We start from the raw sequence: 16,144 nt of genomic DNA, 5'->3' as shown, positions 1-16,144 counted from the left end.
AGCTTATACATGTTGCTATATCAGCACACAGAACCTGGTGCACATGATATAGATGTCATTGCTTTATGCAAGGCTATTCCTCAGCGCATGCGCAGTAAGAAGCGACGCACATCAAAAAACAAAAGTGAATTGATCACCGCGGAGTAGAACAGGTACGAGTACGAGTTTTCTTTTAATCATGCATACGTTTCCCAAACGCATTTAATCGCGTTATTTTATTAATTAGGCTGCTGTTATGTCACGGAAATTGTCTTATTTTCAGTTGCTTTCCCACTGCAGACACTTGCAGCTATGAGCAGCAGTAAAGTAGCTCTGGTCACTGGTGGAAATAAAGGCATCGGGTTCGCAATCGTGCGGGCCATGTGCAAGGAATTCGCCGGAGACGTGTACCTGACAGCTCGGGATGACGGTCGAGGAACCGCTGCCTTGGACAGTCTGAGGAAGGAGGGACTAGCACCGCTCTTTCACCGGCTGGACATCACCGACCCCGACAGCGTCCGCTCCGCGCGCGACTTCTTCGCGGAGAAGTACGGCGGCCTCGACGTGCTCGTCAACAACGCTGGCATCGCCTTCAAGAGTAAGAGGTTTATTCAGAAAAAAACAATATGAACCTATTCATTACCACGGAAGTGAAATTACTGAACCTACACATAGAAGCAGATAAAATGCTCCGTTTAGAAGAAACATTTAAACGGCACTTTACAGTGCTCATCTGTGTACACACACAAATATAATATATATAATTTAAAAACAGTAAATGTAGTTTAAATCCAATGCATAGAAGGCAGATTGGTAGCATCTGGTGGGAGAAATAACAAAATTCAATCATATACTGTCTTATGTGTAATAAAAACTTAAACAATGCTTTATTTCTTCATGGCAGTGGCAGACACAACCCCCTTTGGCATCCAAGCAGATGTGACACTGAAGACTAATTTCTTTGCTACTAGAGACATGTGCAATGTGTTCCTGCCCATTATCAAACCTGGAGGTAAGTCATGTCAGTTAAACCTGCTCGTCTGGTGATTCGTGTTGTCTCTTTTCTTCTCTCAAACACTCGTATCTCTTTCTAGGTCGGCTGGTGAATGTCTCCAGTGGAATGGGCTCGGTGGCTTTAAGCCGCTGCAGTCCTGAACTCCAGGCCCGTTTCCGAAGCGATGACATCACAGAGGAAGAGCTAGTTGGGTTGATGGAGCGATTCGTCCGTGAAGCTCAGGAAGGGGTTCACGCAGAGCGAGGTTGGCCTAACACTGCATACGGAGTCTCCAAAACTGGCCTCACCACCCTGACTAGAATCCTGGCCCGAAATCTGACAAAAGAGAGGCCTGGAGATGAGATCCTCTGCAATGCCTGCTGTCCAGGATGGGTCAGGACCGACATGGCTGGACCAAATGCAACCAAGTCACCAGATGAGGGCGCCATCACTCCAGTGTACTTGGCATTGCTGCCTGCGGGGGCTAAAGAGCCCCATGGGCAGTTTGTTTCGGAGAAGAAAGTGCAGCCGTGGTGAGAGCTAGAAAGAGGAGCTGTGTGTGTTTGTGTTGCAAAGCTAGATTCAAGTTCAGACACACCAGAGTGAACCATCAAGGTTTAGACAGGTTATTTCTAGAAAGTTTTGGGCTTAATTCAGACTGAACCCTTGACAGAAGACTTCAGGTATTCCAAAAAGTTACAATGGGCATTCTTGTAAATGTTACACAAAAAGCTTTAAAATTTTATCAAAGTTTTGGTGAATTGACAAATTGAATATCAGCAAACTACCAAAAAATATGTGGTCTTAAAGAAATAGTTCACCGAAAAAGTGGAAAATTGCAGAAATGTACTCAACCTGAGGTCAACCAGGTTGTAGGTGAGTTTGTTTCTTCATTGATACAGATTTGGAGAAATTTAGCATTGCATTGCATTGCTCACCAATGAATCCTCTGCAGTGAATGGGTGCCGTAATGATGAGAGTCCAACAGCTTTATGTTTGTTACAAACATGTAGCTATTCGAGATTCATCAATAATTGACGGACTAGAGTCATGTGCATTACTTGAAGATTATTGTGATGTTTTATCAACTATTTGGACTCTCATTCTGACGGCACCCATTCGCTATAGAGGATCCATTTGTGAACAAGTGATGTAATGATACATTTCTCCAAATCAGTTCTGATGAAGAAACAAACTCACTGCCTGAAGGTGAGTACATCTTTAGCAAAGTTTCATAATTCAGTGAGCTATCCTTTCAAGATTGAGACTCGTAGTTTAGAACTCCTACTTAAATATTAGAAGATGCAAAATGCATAAATACAAACGTTTAATCTAAATTAATAATTCATTTTCTCAGTTGATTGTAACAGTCATCTTGTTGGGTTGGAACCGATAAGTGTTGTACTTATAAATAATACTGTTATAAATGTAATTAATCTGGAAAAGAAAACTGAATTACAAAAATAAAATTCCATGATATTTCTCACCTAGTTGTGTTGCTTCTTCTTGAAATGCATTTGATGAATATGTCTGCAAAGTTTGGAAGAGGCCACTGAATATCCAGCATTCTCGTCATGTCTGCAGTACAGTATATACACTGATATTTAAAGTACCTTAAATAAAAGCTTCATTTCCAAGAAGTAAATAAAGATGTGTCAGGTTACACATTCGTACCAGCATTTATTGCTCAGAAAAATTATGTGAGGAACCAATTTAGAAGTCAGTTTTTTTCCTGGATTCAAAAAGGTGAAAGAATGCTACAGTTTTAATCTTGTATTTTTTTTTTAAACAATGTTATATTAAAATTTTTTTTTTGCATTTTTATTGTAATTTGAAATATTTTGTAAACTAAACCTTTTTAAAATCATTAGTTATTAAATTTTACCTAAAAAAATTAATTCTATGACAATATTCATAGTTTAAAACTACATACAAATATACTGAAATAATGAAATGTATAGAAATTATTTTTATGAGTAGAAATTTTTTAGACTTAAAAATTGTTAGTACTAGTAATTACGAAGAAATAAAAAGTAACACGAGTTAAACATGAAATTATGAAGTACAAAGAAAAATATACAGTAATCTTTATTATTTTATACAATTTTTTACTGAAAAATCAGTGTAGAAATTGCAAGATTCATGTTAAATAACTAGCAAAATGCGTGCAATGACATATTACTTTTAAATGACATTTTTAGCATTTTTCCATTCAGCATCCCATTTTCTTCATTTAGATCAGTCCAAAATTTCTTCATGCTGATTCCACGTGCCACACCTGGCTTTATCTTGTCTAAACCTCTCTTACAGTATGTCGACTTATTTGATAAAACATGTTTAGTCAATAAGTTAAAATTTTAGGTTTCTCATTCTGGTGTTGCCGTAGTTCAAAACAGTTCATTAGATATTCCAGTCAGATGAAATATTGTGTTGCAGATAATGCTTATGACCCAGACGTTCATGCCGGATAGATCTGGACTGGACAAGCAAGCATCAGAGGACTCGACTGCCTCTCGTTTATGGATAACAGGGAGGGATTGACCAGAGCCAGACAACATAAGATGCTCAGGTACAAAGCCTTAAAGCATGTCCCTTCGCTTAAGCTAATTTATTATTCATTTTTAGTAGCTACAGCAAGTAAAAAGGGTTTGAAATGGACCTGTAATTACTGGTTGCTATAAATGCCAGAGAATTAAGAACTCTTAATCAGTTAATTCAAGGGATTCACAGTGGTCTTATGTCATTAGCACTAAAAGCCTATAACATTAAACCAACACTGAAGTGCTGGGGCCCACTGCCAGAATAATTAAGGACAGCTAATTGGCTTCTTGTAGTCACTATACTTATCATGCTCTGAATGAATGCAGCTGCTTTTTAGTGAAAACTTTCGACCAGGTTAAGTAATCTCTTAATGAAAGTATATGATCAGATGTGTGATACACTGCTGTGGATGTACCGTTTAGACGTTTAGGGGTGGTACAATATTTTCTAAGTTTAATTGTATTCATATTCAAATATTATGAAATGTTATTCATTTCTTAGATGCCAAAGCATTCATTACTCAAGTCTTTCTGGTCTGGTAGTATTTAATATATATATTAAATACTTTTATTCATTATATTGATCAAAAGTGGCATCAAGGCATTTTTAGTGTTACAGAATAATTCTCTTTCAAATAACTGCAGTTACCTTTTTTACTTTTTTGAGTAGCAAATCAGCACATTAGAATGATTTCTGAAGGCTCATGTGACACTGAAGACTAGATGCTGATTCTGCTGAAAAATAAAATAAAAATGCAACTTTGATTCTTATAATTATTATTATTTTCCTGCAATACTGAGAGTGTGACACAATTCTTTGTTTCTTGCAATTCCGAGAAGAAAAGTCTGAATGTGTGTGGGTGTGTGTGTGTGTGAAAAATTGTGAGATATAAAGTCACAATTACCCAATTAACTGTTTGTAAAATTCCATAAAGAAAACAAAAAAGAAAAAAGAAAACAAGTTTGTGAGATTTAAACTCAGAAATGTGACAAAAAAAGTTTCTATCTTTTCTTCCCATGGCAAAAACGGTGTTGAGCATGAGAGACTTTTTCCAAAAGCATTAAAAAACTCTTACTGACCCCAAACTTTTAAACAGTAGCTAGTGTGTAAATGGTGTGTTTTTCAGGACCACAAATGGCGACACTGAGTTCGACTTTGACACAGATATGTATGACATTCTGATCAGGGCGAACATCAGTGACAAGAGCAACATGACCCCAGAAAGTGAATTCTCCTTACAGGTGAGCAAGAGTGTAGTATGGAAATATATGTGACATGCAATCATTGGTAGAAATATACATTATCATTTCTTTGTTTTTCTTAAAAAGAGGCAAATATGGATACAACACCAAAAGCAAAGAACATTTTGGGATAATGATGTACCATAAGAACAGACTGATAAAGCCATATTTGAAAGTGAGCTGTAAGGCAACCAGAAATGATTGCATGTTTCTTCTGCCTTCTTTACCCATAAATTCAGTACTAAAAGCCATGGTTTGTGATTATAACAGGCCGAAAGAAAAGGTGTGGGTTTTATTGGTGTTATGGAGTGCAATTTCCTTCAGCCCACTCACAACAAACAAGACTTTGATGACACCGATAAATACAGGTGCGCTCAACAAATGCGTTTTATCACTCTGATGGTATTTACCCCAAATCATGCCCTTGGGTTACTTTGATGGAAAGGCACTATTTTGTACAGGAAGATCATGCATAAAGCTGGAGGAGTATTGGAATGAAATCCGCTACAAACGAAAGAAAGAGGACCCAAAGTGCGCTGTAGGAATAGAGGATGTGTTGTGAGTATTGCTGTCAATAACCTGTCAGTAACCAAAAAACAAAAACAAAAAAACACAGGGTTTAAAAGACATTTCTAGCTAATTTAAAGGAATAGCTGAATCAAAAATAAAAAATCTGTCATTATTTGTTCACCCTTATGTTGTTCCAATCCCCAAAAGTGTTGGGGATAAAACATTACAAGTAATGTGAGTTACATAATCAGATTACTTTTTCAAGTTATTAGTAAAGTAATGCATTACATTTAAATTTAAAAGAAAATATATTTTCAAATAAGTGACAAATGTTTTTCTTTTTATTAACTGACACCTCTCCTGTCCCATTGTTGATAGAAATTGGGAGTTACATGCAGAGGCCCTTACTTCAGCCCAAGGCTTATTATTTCACTTTTTGTGTGTAAGGCCTTTATAATTTCAAAATTATAACTTTGTTTTTTTTTTTTTTGTTATTAAAAAACAAAAACAAATTCGCAAACCCAGCCCAGGTGACAAAAAGTAAAGCAAAAGTAACATAATGCATTACTTTCCATAAAAAGTGACTATGTAATGCAATTAGTTACTTTTTAGGGAGTATAGCACAATATTGTAATGCATTACTTTTAAAAGTCATTTTCCACTGAGTGACTTTCTCCGTGTTTTGTTTTGTAATGCCTATCTTCTTGCTGGCTTTCTCAACATACGTATTGTTAGTTTCACTGCCACCTTACTCTAAACTCTACACAGAAGCTGCTTGGTTGAGGAAGAACTAGAGGATAAAGAGGAAGCTGTACCCTTAACCCTTTAAACCCCAGTAAGTTATTCTGTCACTGTTACTGATTGTTTCATGATGTTATTAAGAATACCAGAACACCATTCAAATATTCTAATTTGGTGCCCAAGATACAGTATTTTAATCAGTTGCTTAATATTTTAGTGGAAACTGATTTTTTTTTTAGGATTCTAGGATGAAGTTCAAAAGAACAGCATTAATATGAAATAGAAGTCTTTTGTAACATTATGTATGTCCATACTGTGACTTTTGATCAGTTTAATGTATATTTTATTAAATGAAATTAGTAATAAAATAAATAAATAAAATGATTTTCAAAAAATAAATAATACAATTAAATAGAAAATACAAATCTTACTGACCCCAAATGTTTGAAAGGTAGTAAAACATGTTACTTTTCAATGTAAATTCAATTCTTCTTTTAAAATCTCACACTTCATTCAAGCCTTAAAGGGATAGTCCACCCCAAAATTTAAATTCGGTCATCATCAAGACTTTCTTTCCTATACAAAATAAGTTTTTTAAGAATGTTTCTACTGCTTTTGTGCCTACAGTAAAAGTCCACAACATTAAACCCAACCGACTTTCATTTTATGAACCAAAAAAACTGTTGTCTCCAACTCTCTAAGAAGGTAGGAATAATAAAACAGGTGTTTGTTCATTTGTATTTCTACACAAACGTGTTTTATATAACATTAAGGTTTGTTTGTATTATTTCACTATTTCTAGAGCAAAACAGAAGTTTTCGGTCATAGAAACACAGATGGAGGTGACGCCATCCTTTCCTGTCCCCTCTCTCACCTCACCTCAAGAGCGCTCCTCTCAGACACACTGGCCTGCTTTGAATGAGAAGAGAAAGCCTCTCACTCTATCCGACACACTCGTGAGCAAAGCCGAGTGCGGCATGATGGAAGGAATTGAGTCGCATCAGGGGCCCGCCGCATGTGAAAGAGATGCATCATCTGGGACAGGGAGGGAATACAGTTCAGCTGCGGAGCACATAATTGAATTGCCCCTGAAAAATGAGAAGAAAGGGGTGATGCTTCACGAAGGTCATGCTGATGATGAAGAAGAGCAGGAGGAAGAGGAAAGTAACTTGGGAGAGGTGCAACAGTGACAGGATGAGCTAATGGAGCTGATGAACAAGATGGCATATATTATTCGAGTTATATTTCATTATTCAAAAAGAATGCAAATGGGTAAAAAAAAAGGGAGATTTGTTATAGTGTAATTCATAGACTAGCCTACTTTTATATTTAAAATTTTCTGTACATTTAAGTAATTTTGTTTATGTGCTTTTACCATTTTTTATTTGTTTAAATACTTCTATTTACAGTAGACTTAATTGTAGATTTATTTTATTTTTATGGTGTGCACACAAAGAGTGAATTGAATTATTTGCGGGAGTAGATTAGCTACATACAAAGTGAATGCAATGACGCGAATCAATTGGACATCATGATCGCCACAAACATGCGATTTTCGCCACAAATGTGTCTTCTGGGGAAAGTCGCATGACGATTTGTCGCGCAAGCCAATCAGCAAAAAGCTTATTGATGGTATTGTTTTTACACGTCCGGTTTTATCATCAAATGGAGGAGAGCAATATTCTCACGAGTGACTAAACTGTTGATGTTAACACCTAAGACTAAAGGTACTAAAATAGTTTTTTTTTTAACTGAAGTACTTCAACTTAAATATGTTGTGTCATTTAGTTGCCTTTTTTTAAGTTGAACTTTTTCATGTAATATTTATATATTTTTTATGCTTTACTTCATTTAACAAAAAATATTTTAGTAGCTTTAGTTTTAGGTGTTAATAGCAATATTGTTTAGGGTTGGATATGTTGACGTTTGGCCATTAAGCAACTATTTAAGCATGTTTGTATAAAAAGCATTAAATCGTGTCTGTGCTGCTGTGTCTAGCTGCATGCCTAGAAAATAGCACAACCAATTGAACTGACCTGCCCCATGAAAAAAGACTTAATCTGTTCACATTCTGGTACTAGATGTTCATTTATCATAGATTTAATTAGGTTCTTTTCCACTATGACCTCTATATACTGTATGCTTTCTTGCTCCTTACACACGTATCAGTTGTCTTATTTCTGACCTCAACACATACCCATCTACCACTTAAACTGTCACTCTCACTATTAATCAAATCTCATTTTAAAGACATCCTCCGCTAAATACATAATAAAGGTACACTGTGAACTCAGCAGTGACCTATCGACTTACATCCATTTGCGCTGAAAGTAAAATCTATAGATGTGACCTAATCATTAGAAGGCCTATTTTATTTTTCCCATCACAGTCAGTTCTTCTGCCAGGGAGGGAGTATCTTTATAAATGAATAAATACCCCCATGCATTAAAGGTCATGAGTTGATGACCTTTCTCACTCAGTCCCAGATGTGTGTACTGATCTTTCCAGTGCCATACACCGTTTATTGTAAACTGATGTTTAGGGTCAGTACGATTTTTAATTTTTTGAAAAAAAAAAATATATATTTTTAATCTTCAGGGTTTCATTAAACATAAAAAATTACAGTATGTAATACGGTATGATGTATATTTCACATAACCACTTTTCTTTTGAACGGTTTATTTATTGTCCTGAAAATCAGTGTTTCCACAAAAATATTAAGTAGCACTACTGTTTTCAATACTGATAATTATTACTTTGCATCACAGGAATAAATTACATTTTAAAATGCATTAAAATGGTTATTAAGTTGGCTTGAGAAAGCCAACTTACTGATATTCTATTTAAACTTATTATTATTCTTCTGAGACTAAAATTATCAACTCTAACTCCTCCTAGAGCTTTAACTCTACAGACTCCAAACTCAGCCCAGTTCTTCAGACTGATCTCGCCGGGTGTGCTATATCTTTTCTAACTGATCGGACTTACGGTTTTCATAAAACTGAAGATTAAAAATCATAAAAATCCCATAGACTTGCATTGAAAAGCCTCTGCTCATCTGAACATTCCGTGAACTCCAACTGTCAAAAATTCAAATCTAAACACACTGAAGCCCATTAGACTCAATCAGACTTCCCTTCTGTGTACTATTACTAACCCATTCAAACTCATTCAAACTCATCTATCTATCTATCTATCTATCTATCTATCTATCTATCTATCTATCTATCTATCTATCTATCTATCTATCTATCTATCTATCTATCTATCTATCTATCTATCTATCTATCTATCTATCTATCTATATTCAAACTCATCTATCTATCTATCTACTGTTTCTATCTATCTATCTATCTATCTATATTCAAACTATATCTATCTATCTATCTATCTAAATCTATCTATCTATATTAAAACTAATCTATCTATCATCAAACTCATCTATCTATATTAAAACTATTCTATCTATCTATCTATCTATCTATCTATCTATCTATCTATCTATCTATCTATCTATCTATCTATCTATCTATCTATCTATCTATCTATCTATCTATCATCAAACTCATCTATCTATATTAAAACTAATCTATCTATCTATCTATCTATCTATCTATCTATCTATCTATCTATCTATCTATCTATCTATCTATCTATCTATCTATCTATCTATCTATCTATCTATTTAAATCTTTCTATCTATATTAAAACTAATCTATCTATCTATCTATCTATATTAAAACTAATCTATCTATCTATCTATCTATCTATCTATCTATCTATCTATCTATCTATCTATCTATCTATCTATCTATCTATCTATCTATCTATCTATTTAAATCTTTCTATCTATATTAAAACTAATCTATCTATCTATCTATCTATCTATATTAAAACTAATCTATCTATCTATCTATCTATCTATCTATCTATCTATCTATCTATCTATCTATCTATCTATCTATCTATCTATATTAAAACTAATCTATCTATCTATCTATCTATCTATCTATCTATCTATCTATCTATCTATCTATCTATCTATCTATCTATCTATCTATCTATTATTTATCTATCTATCTATCATCAAACTCATCTATCTATATTAAAACTAATCTATCTATCTATCTATCTATCTATCTATCTATCTATCTATCTATCTATCTATCTATCTATCTATCTATCTATCTATCTATTATTTATCTATCTATCTATCATCAAACTCATCTATCTATATTAAAACTAATCTATCTATCTATCTATCTATCTATCTATCTATCTATCTATCTATCTATCTATCTATCTATCTATCTATCTATCTATCTATCTATTATTTATCTATCTATCTATCTATCTATCTATCTATCTATCTATCTATCTATCTATCTATCTATCTATCTATCTATCTATCTATCTATATTCAAACTCATCTATCTATCTATCTACTGTTTCTATCTATCTATCTATCTATCTATATTCAAACTATATCTATCTATCTATCTATCTATCTATCTAAATCTATCTATCTATATTAAAACTAATCTATCTATCATCAAACTCATCTATCTATATTAAAACTATTCTATCTATCTATCTATCTATCTATCTATCTATCTATCTATCTATCTATCTATCTATCTATCTATCTATCTATCTATCTATCTATCTATCATCAAACTCATCTATCTATATTAAAACTAATCTATCTATCTATCTATCTATCTATCTATCTATCTATCTATCTATCTATCTATCTATCTATCTATCTATCTATCTATCTATCTATCTATCTATTTAAATCTTTCTATCTATATTAAAACTAATCTATCTATCTATCTATCTATATTAAAACTAATCTATCTATCTATCTATCTATCTATCTATCTATCTATCTATCTATCTATCTATCTATTTAAATCTTTCTATCTATATTAAAACTAATCTATCTATCTATCTATCTATATTAAAACTAATCTATCTATCTATCTATCTATCTATCTATCTATCTATCTATCTATCTATCTATCTATCTATCTATCTATCTATCTATCTATCTATCATCAAACTCATCTATCTATATTAAAACTAATCTATCTATCTATCTATCTATCTATCTATCTATTATTTATCTATCTATCTATCATCAAACTCATCTATCTATATTAAAACTAATCTATCTATCTATCTATCTATCTATCTATCTATCTATCTATCTATCTATCTATCTATCTATCTATCTATCTATCTATCTATCTATCTATCTATCTATCTATCTATCTATTATTTATCTATCTATCTATCATCAAACTCATCTATCTATATTAAAACTAATCTATCTATCTATCTTCATAGCAACACTGTAGCAACTATCCAAACCAACCTAGAAACCACCCAGGGTATCCTAGCAACCTCATACCAAAATCTTAGCAACCACCCCGGGTACCCTAGCAACCACATAGCAACACCTTAGCAACCATTCAGGGTACCCTAGCAACCGCATAGCAACACCTTAGCAACCATCCCAGTTACCCTAGCAACCACATAGCAACACCTTAGCAACCACCCCGGGTACCCTAGCAACCGCATAGAAACACCCTAGCAACCATCCCAGATACCCTAGCAACCGCATAGCAACACCTTAGCAACCACCCCAGGTACCCTAGCAACCGCATAGCAACACCCTAGCAACCATCCCAGATACCATAGCAACCGCATAGCAACACCTTAGCAACCATTCAGGGTACCCTAGCAACCGCATAGCAAAACCCTAGCAACCATCCCAGATACCCTCGCAACCGCATAGCAACACCCTAGCAACCATCCCAGATACCCTAGCAACCGCATAGCAACACCCTAGCAACCATCCCAGATACCCTAGCAACCGCATAGCAACACCTTAGCAACCACTCAGGGTACCCTAGCAACCGCATAGCAACACCCTAGCAACCATCCCAGATACCCTAGCAACCGCATAGCAACACCTTAGCAACCACTCAGGGTACCCTAGCAACCGCATAGCAACACCCTAGCAACCATCCCAGATACCCTAGCAACCGCATAGCAACACCTTAGCAACCACACAGGGTACCCTAGCAACCGCATAGCAACACCCTAGCAACCATCCCAGATACCCTAGCAACCGCATAGCAACACCTTAGCAACCACTCAGGGTACCCTAGCAACCGCATAGCAACACCTTAGCAACCACTCCTGGGGACCCTAGATCTATCTATCTATCTATCTATCTATCTATCTATCTATCTATCTCACACTGAATACCATCAAACTTAAAACTTTTTAAACTTCTTACACTTTTCAATCTTTTCAAACTTTTCAAACTTTTCTAACTTTTTCAGACTTTCTGGTCAGGCTTTCTCAAGCCAACTTAAAGTTTGTCTTGACAAACTTTTTTATCTAGTTATAAATTGTAATTATATTTTACAATATTACTGTAGTTTTGAGTCTCACCAACCTCAAACTTTGGATCAGTGGTGTAGATTTTCTTTCCTTCCTGAATCGTAATACAATGCCCTAGGCAGGCATAACTGTCCCGGCAGATGCCAAATCTGCTTACTACTTACCTACCAGCTGATGGAGAGGCCGAATTTCATGCGACAACTGTCCGTGTTATAAATGGACGACTCTTGGGAAGCTTACGTGATTGTCTTATTGCAACCAGGCTCATTAAATGCCTAAGGTTACCAAAATATCACACTGGCCCTGCCAGAGTTAGATGTTATCTCTTGGAGGGCAGTGTGATGGCTGTGTCATGCCCTGGTTAATACTGTGATTTGATGTAGTTCATGTGATATAGTTGTAACTTCTTCGTTTCTTCCTTCTAGGTAAGAATAGAATCTATGTTTGTCAAGCTCTAAAATGACAAATAAGAACCAAAAAGTTGGTAATTTCAGTAATCCATATGACTCATGCATTATATTGTGAAGCCAAACTACAAAACAAGCCAAAATTAAAGCCATTATTCACTGAAAATCCTGCTATAGCTCACTTTGAGAGTTCATGTGAGACTTAGTAACGCTAGTAACGCTAGTTTGATAATCAGTTCTTTTTTTTTTGAGTTGGATCATTTGTGTGAATTGTTTGATCCATTTCCCAAAGCCAGCATGACTCGGTTTTATAGTGCTTGAGTCGTTTACAATGATTTTTGAAGCTTATAAGCTCCAGGCTGAGCTTGTATCTAGTGCACAGTTTTCGTTATCTGTCAAAATCCTTTTCCTTCTGGGTGTCGCAGTCTTGTCAGGTCAAGAGGTCCAGGCCTGTGCCAGATTAGATGTTGTGTTATTCAGTCTCTTCTACCAAGATCTCTGCATGGACCATCAAAACAAACTGGTAAGGACTAAAAGATTACACTGAAGTTTGTACATTTTTAAAAGTACGGGGGAAAAGACTGTTGATTACTTAAATTTAAATTAAATTAAATTGAATTTATGGATTTAGCAGACACTTTTATCCAAAGCGACTTACAGTGCATTCAAGCTATCAATTTTTACATATCATGTGTTCCCGGGGAATCGAACCCCCAACCTTGCGCTTGCTTGCTTGCTACACTAAAAGTTTTGACTTAAAACAAAAAGTCCTTAACTATATATGGTTCTTCAGTAGACTGTATGATTCTTTTGAAACATTAACATTTAAAAGTGACATTATTACAGTAGTTTTGCTGTCAACATATTGGTTTCTTGGTTCCAATGATGATTTAAGGAGCTAGGAAGTAAAAAGTTCTTTTGAATCTAATTAGAACCTTCGTGTAGTGTCTTATCCAAACCAATCTGGAATGTTCTGACATTCAAAACACTTCCCACTTTTATAAGATTCGTTTCTGCAGAATCTTAATGGAGGCAAATATGAAATGGTCTTGAAAAGTGACCCAGACCTTATCCTGAAGTCGCCAGACGGTCACAACAGGACATTTTTTTCTTCTGCAAAATTAGAAAGGTCAGTTTCTCACAAATTCAGTGTTTTGTATTAAGTAGTATCCTGAGGGTTATGTTATTCTCTTCGATCTTTGCTCCCTCTGAATATTGCATGTTGATTTATGGTCCACACGCCGACCCAGATCCAGGTCTCAAAATGGATTTTAATGGAGTCGCATTAGTGGAGTTATTCAAGATTAAGGCTTATCAGCCAGCTCAAATTTACCCTGCACTTCACATCAATCCATCTCAACGTGTACTAGGCCTGTGAGAATGGTATATAAGGAGGTGTTGAGAACACACAGACAGTTTTCTGTTTCATGGTTTTCTTGTCGCCATCTCTTTTCTGGAAAACTATCCATAAAGCTGGCATTTAGCTTCATTTTATTCAAGATAATTGAACACGGTTTAGCTGTCTTAACACAGTGATTCATTCAAGTGTGCCCTTCAAAAAGATAGCAAGTAAATTAGTCCCTGAGGAAGCAAGATTGTATTGACTCTGTATCTGGTAGTATGCTGTTTTGTGTTAAAAATAGACACTCAAATACTTCCCCATAAGTAAAGAACAGCTGTAATCATTTAAAATGTGGAAAATAGTAATTGTAAAGAGAGTCGTTTTGTCAACAACGGTAGCGTGTGAGTAAATTGTGGCCTAAAATCGATGTTGCTGATCTACCCTAATGCATATCCTCAAAAAGTCCACAAGGGGACACTCAGTCTTCAGTACAGCTATCACAGTTTTATCGATTATATATTTCAGCTGATAAAGCAAAATGCAGAAGAAAATGCATGCTCTGTCTGGATAATGCAAGAAAACATCAATTATTTACATTATGGTCTCATCTGTTGCTATTATTAATACCAAAGCAACAGAAAACAACAGATCCACAAGAATCAGTGTGCTGTTATTAAATAATTGATTTATAAGAGACTATATGATGACAGTGAGCAGCTCCTTTAGGACAGTGTTGATTCTTTCCAAATCCGAGGATCATTTTCCTCCTTCTGTAGCCTTTATATAATGTGTAAAGAACACAAATGTTGCATTAGGGAACGTTTTTGTGCTTCACAGAAATTCATTTAATGTAAAAATATATTTAAATATAAAGCAATTATTTGAAACTGTAATCAAATTTCACAGTATTACAGGTTTTACTATATTTTTAGTCAAACAAATGCTGCTTCAGTGAGCATAAGATTCTTCTTTCGAAAATCATAAAAAAGATCTGACCCCAATCTGTTCAGATATTTGTGTTTTAGCATGAAATTGCACTTTTGTCCCTATATACTAAGATAAAACCCATGTGACAACTTCTCTGTGAAACAAGTCTCCCATATCTGACACCACAAGTCAAGGTGGTATACTATAAACTAGAAACCTTGTCCTCTGGGGCCGTATTAAAGAAGCTTGTTAAGTTTAAAATCCTATCTTAGCTGTTTAGTTACTATGGCGATTTGAGTTAGAACTTGTCAGGTCTTAACTTAAGAAAGGAAGTATCTCTAATACGGCCCCTGATCTACAGTAATTGTGACGGCAGTCCAGAATGAGAGCCGTTATTGCTTCATCCAGGCAAATTCAACTACCTTAATAGATAGAAATTTTGTGACGGTAAAAGTTGCTCTTTAATTTCTGTCAAAAGAAGGTCTGCTCCAATATGGGCACTAAGGATCATTATATCATCTAATATCAAAGATACAATGAGTTGGAAAAGGCTTCAGCTCTTTGAAATATCTAGTAGTCATTTTTCCCCTTGAAGTGTTTAAACCGGGATTTGAGGATGAGTGCAGGAAGCACTAAAGCAAAAATCAACTGCACTTAATCAGTATTTTTGTCTAAACATCACTAAACAAGATCTAGTTTTATTTTGTAAGATGTTGAGATAAAGCTTAGTGTTCCTGTGGCTCAAGTGGTAGAGCATTGTGTTAGCAGTGCAAGGTTGTGGGTTCGATTCCCAGGTGTTAGCCTGAATGCACTGTAAGTCACTTTGGATAAAAGCGTCTGCTAAATGCATAAATTTATATATTTATAAATTTACATATTTTTCTTACACCATATGCAATTTTTTCATTCTTGTTTTTAGTGCTGGGCAATGATTAATCATGGTAAATCACATCCAAAATAAATGTTTATATATATATATATATATATATATATATATATATATATATATATATATATATATATATATATATATATATATATATAT

At 34.7% G+C, this 16,144-nt stretch overlaps 1 protein-coding gene across 2 annotated transcripts; it reads left to right on the top strand.

Moving 5' to 3' along the window:
* Nucleotides 1-18: 18 nt before the first annotated feature.
* Nucleotides 19-2,459, top strand: LOC113098224 (carbonyl reductase [NADPH] 1-like). 2 transcript variants are annotated; one of them, XM_026263228.1, is made up of 4 exons: nt 19-152; nt 280-577; nt 884-991; nt 1,074-2,459. In XM_026263228.1, exons 2-4 carry the CDS (start codon nt 292-294, stop codon nt 1,508-1,510), a joined length of 831 nt encoding a protein of 276 aa, XP_026119013.1. In that variant the 5' UTR covers nt 19-152; nt 280-291; the 3' UTR covers nt 1,511-2,459. The 2 variants fall into 2 exon arrangements, with proteins under 2 accessions (XP_026119013.1, XP_026119012.1); XM_026263227.1 differs by having other exon boundaries at nt 30-152; nt 263-577.
* The last annotated feature ends 13,685 nt before the right edge of the window (nt 2,460-16,144 follow it).

This window comes from Carassius auratus, unplaced genomic scaffold (genome assembly GCF_003368295.1).
Source record: "Carassius auratus strain Wakin unplaced genomic scaffold, ASM336829v1 scaf_tig00216437, whole genome shotgun sequence".
In the NCBI taxonomy this organism is placed as follows: Eukaryota; Metazoa; Chordata; class Actinopteri; order Cypriniformes; family Cyprinidae; genus Carassius; species Carassius auratus.
The sequence above is the reverse complement of the archived record's forward strand: the minus strand, read 5'-3'. Positions and strand labels throughout refer to the sequence as shown.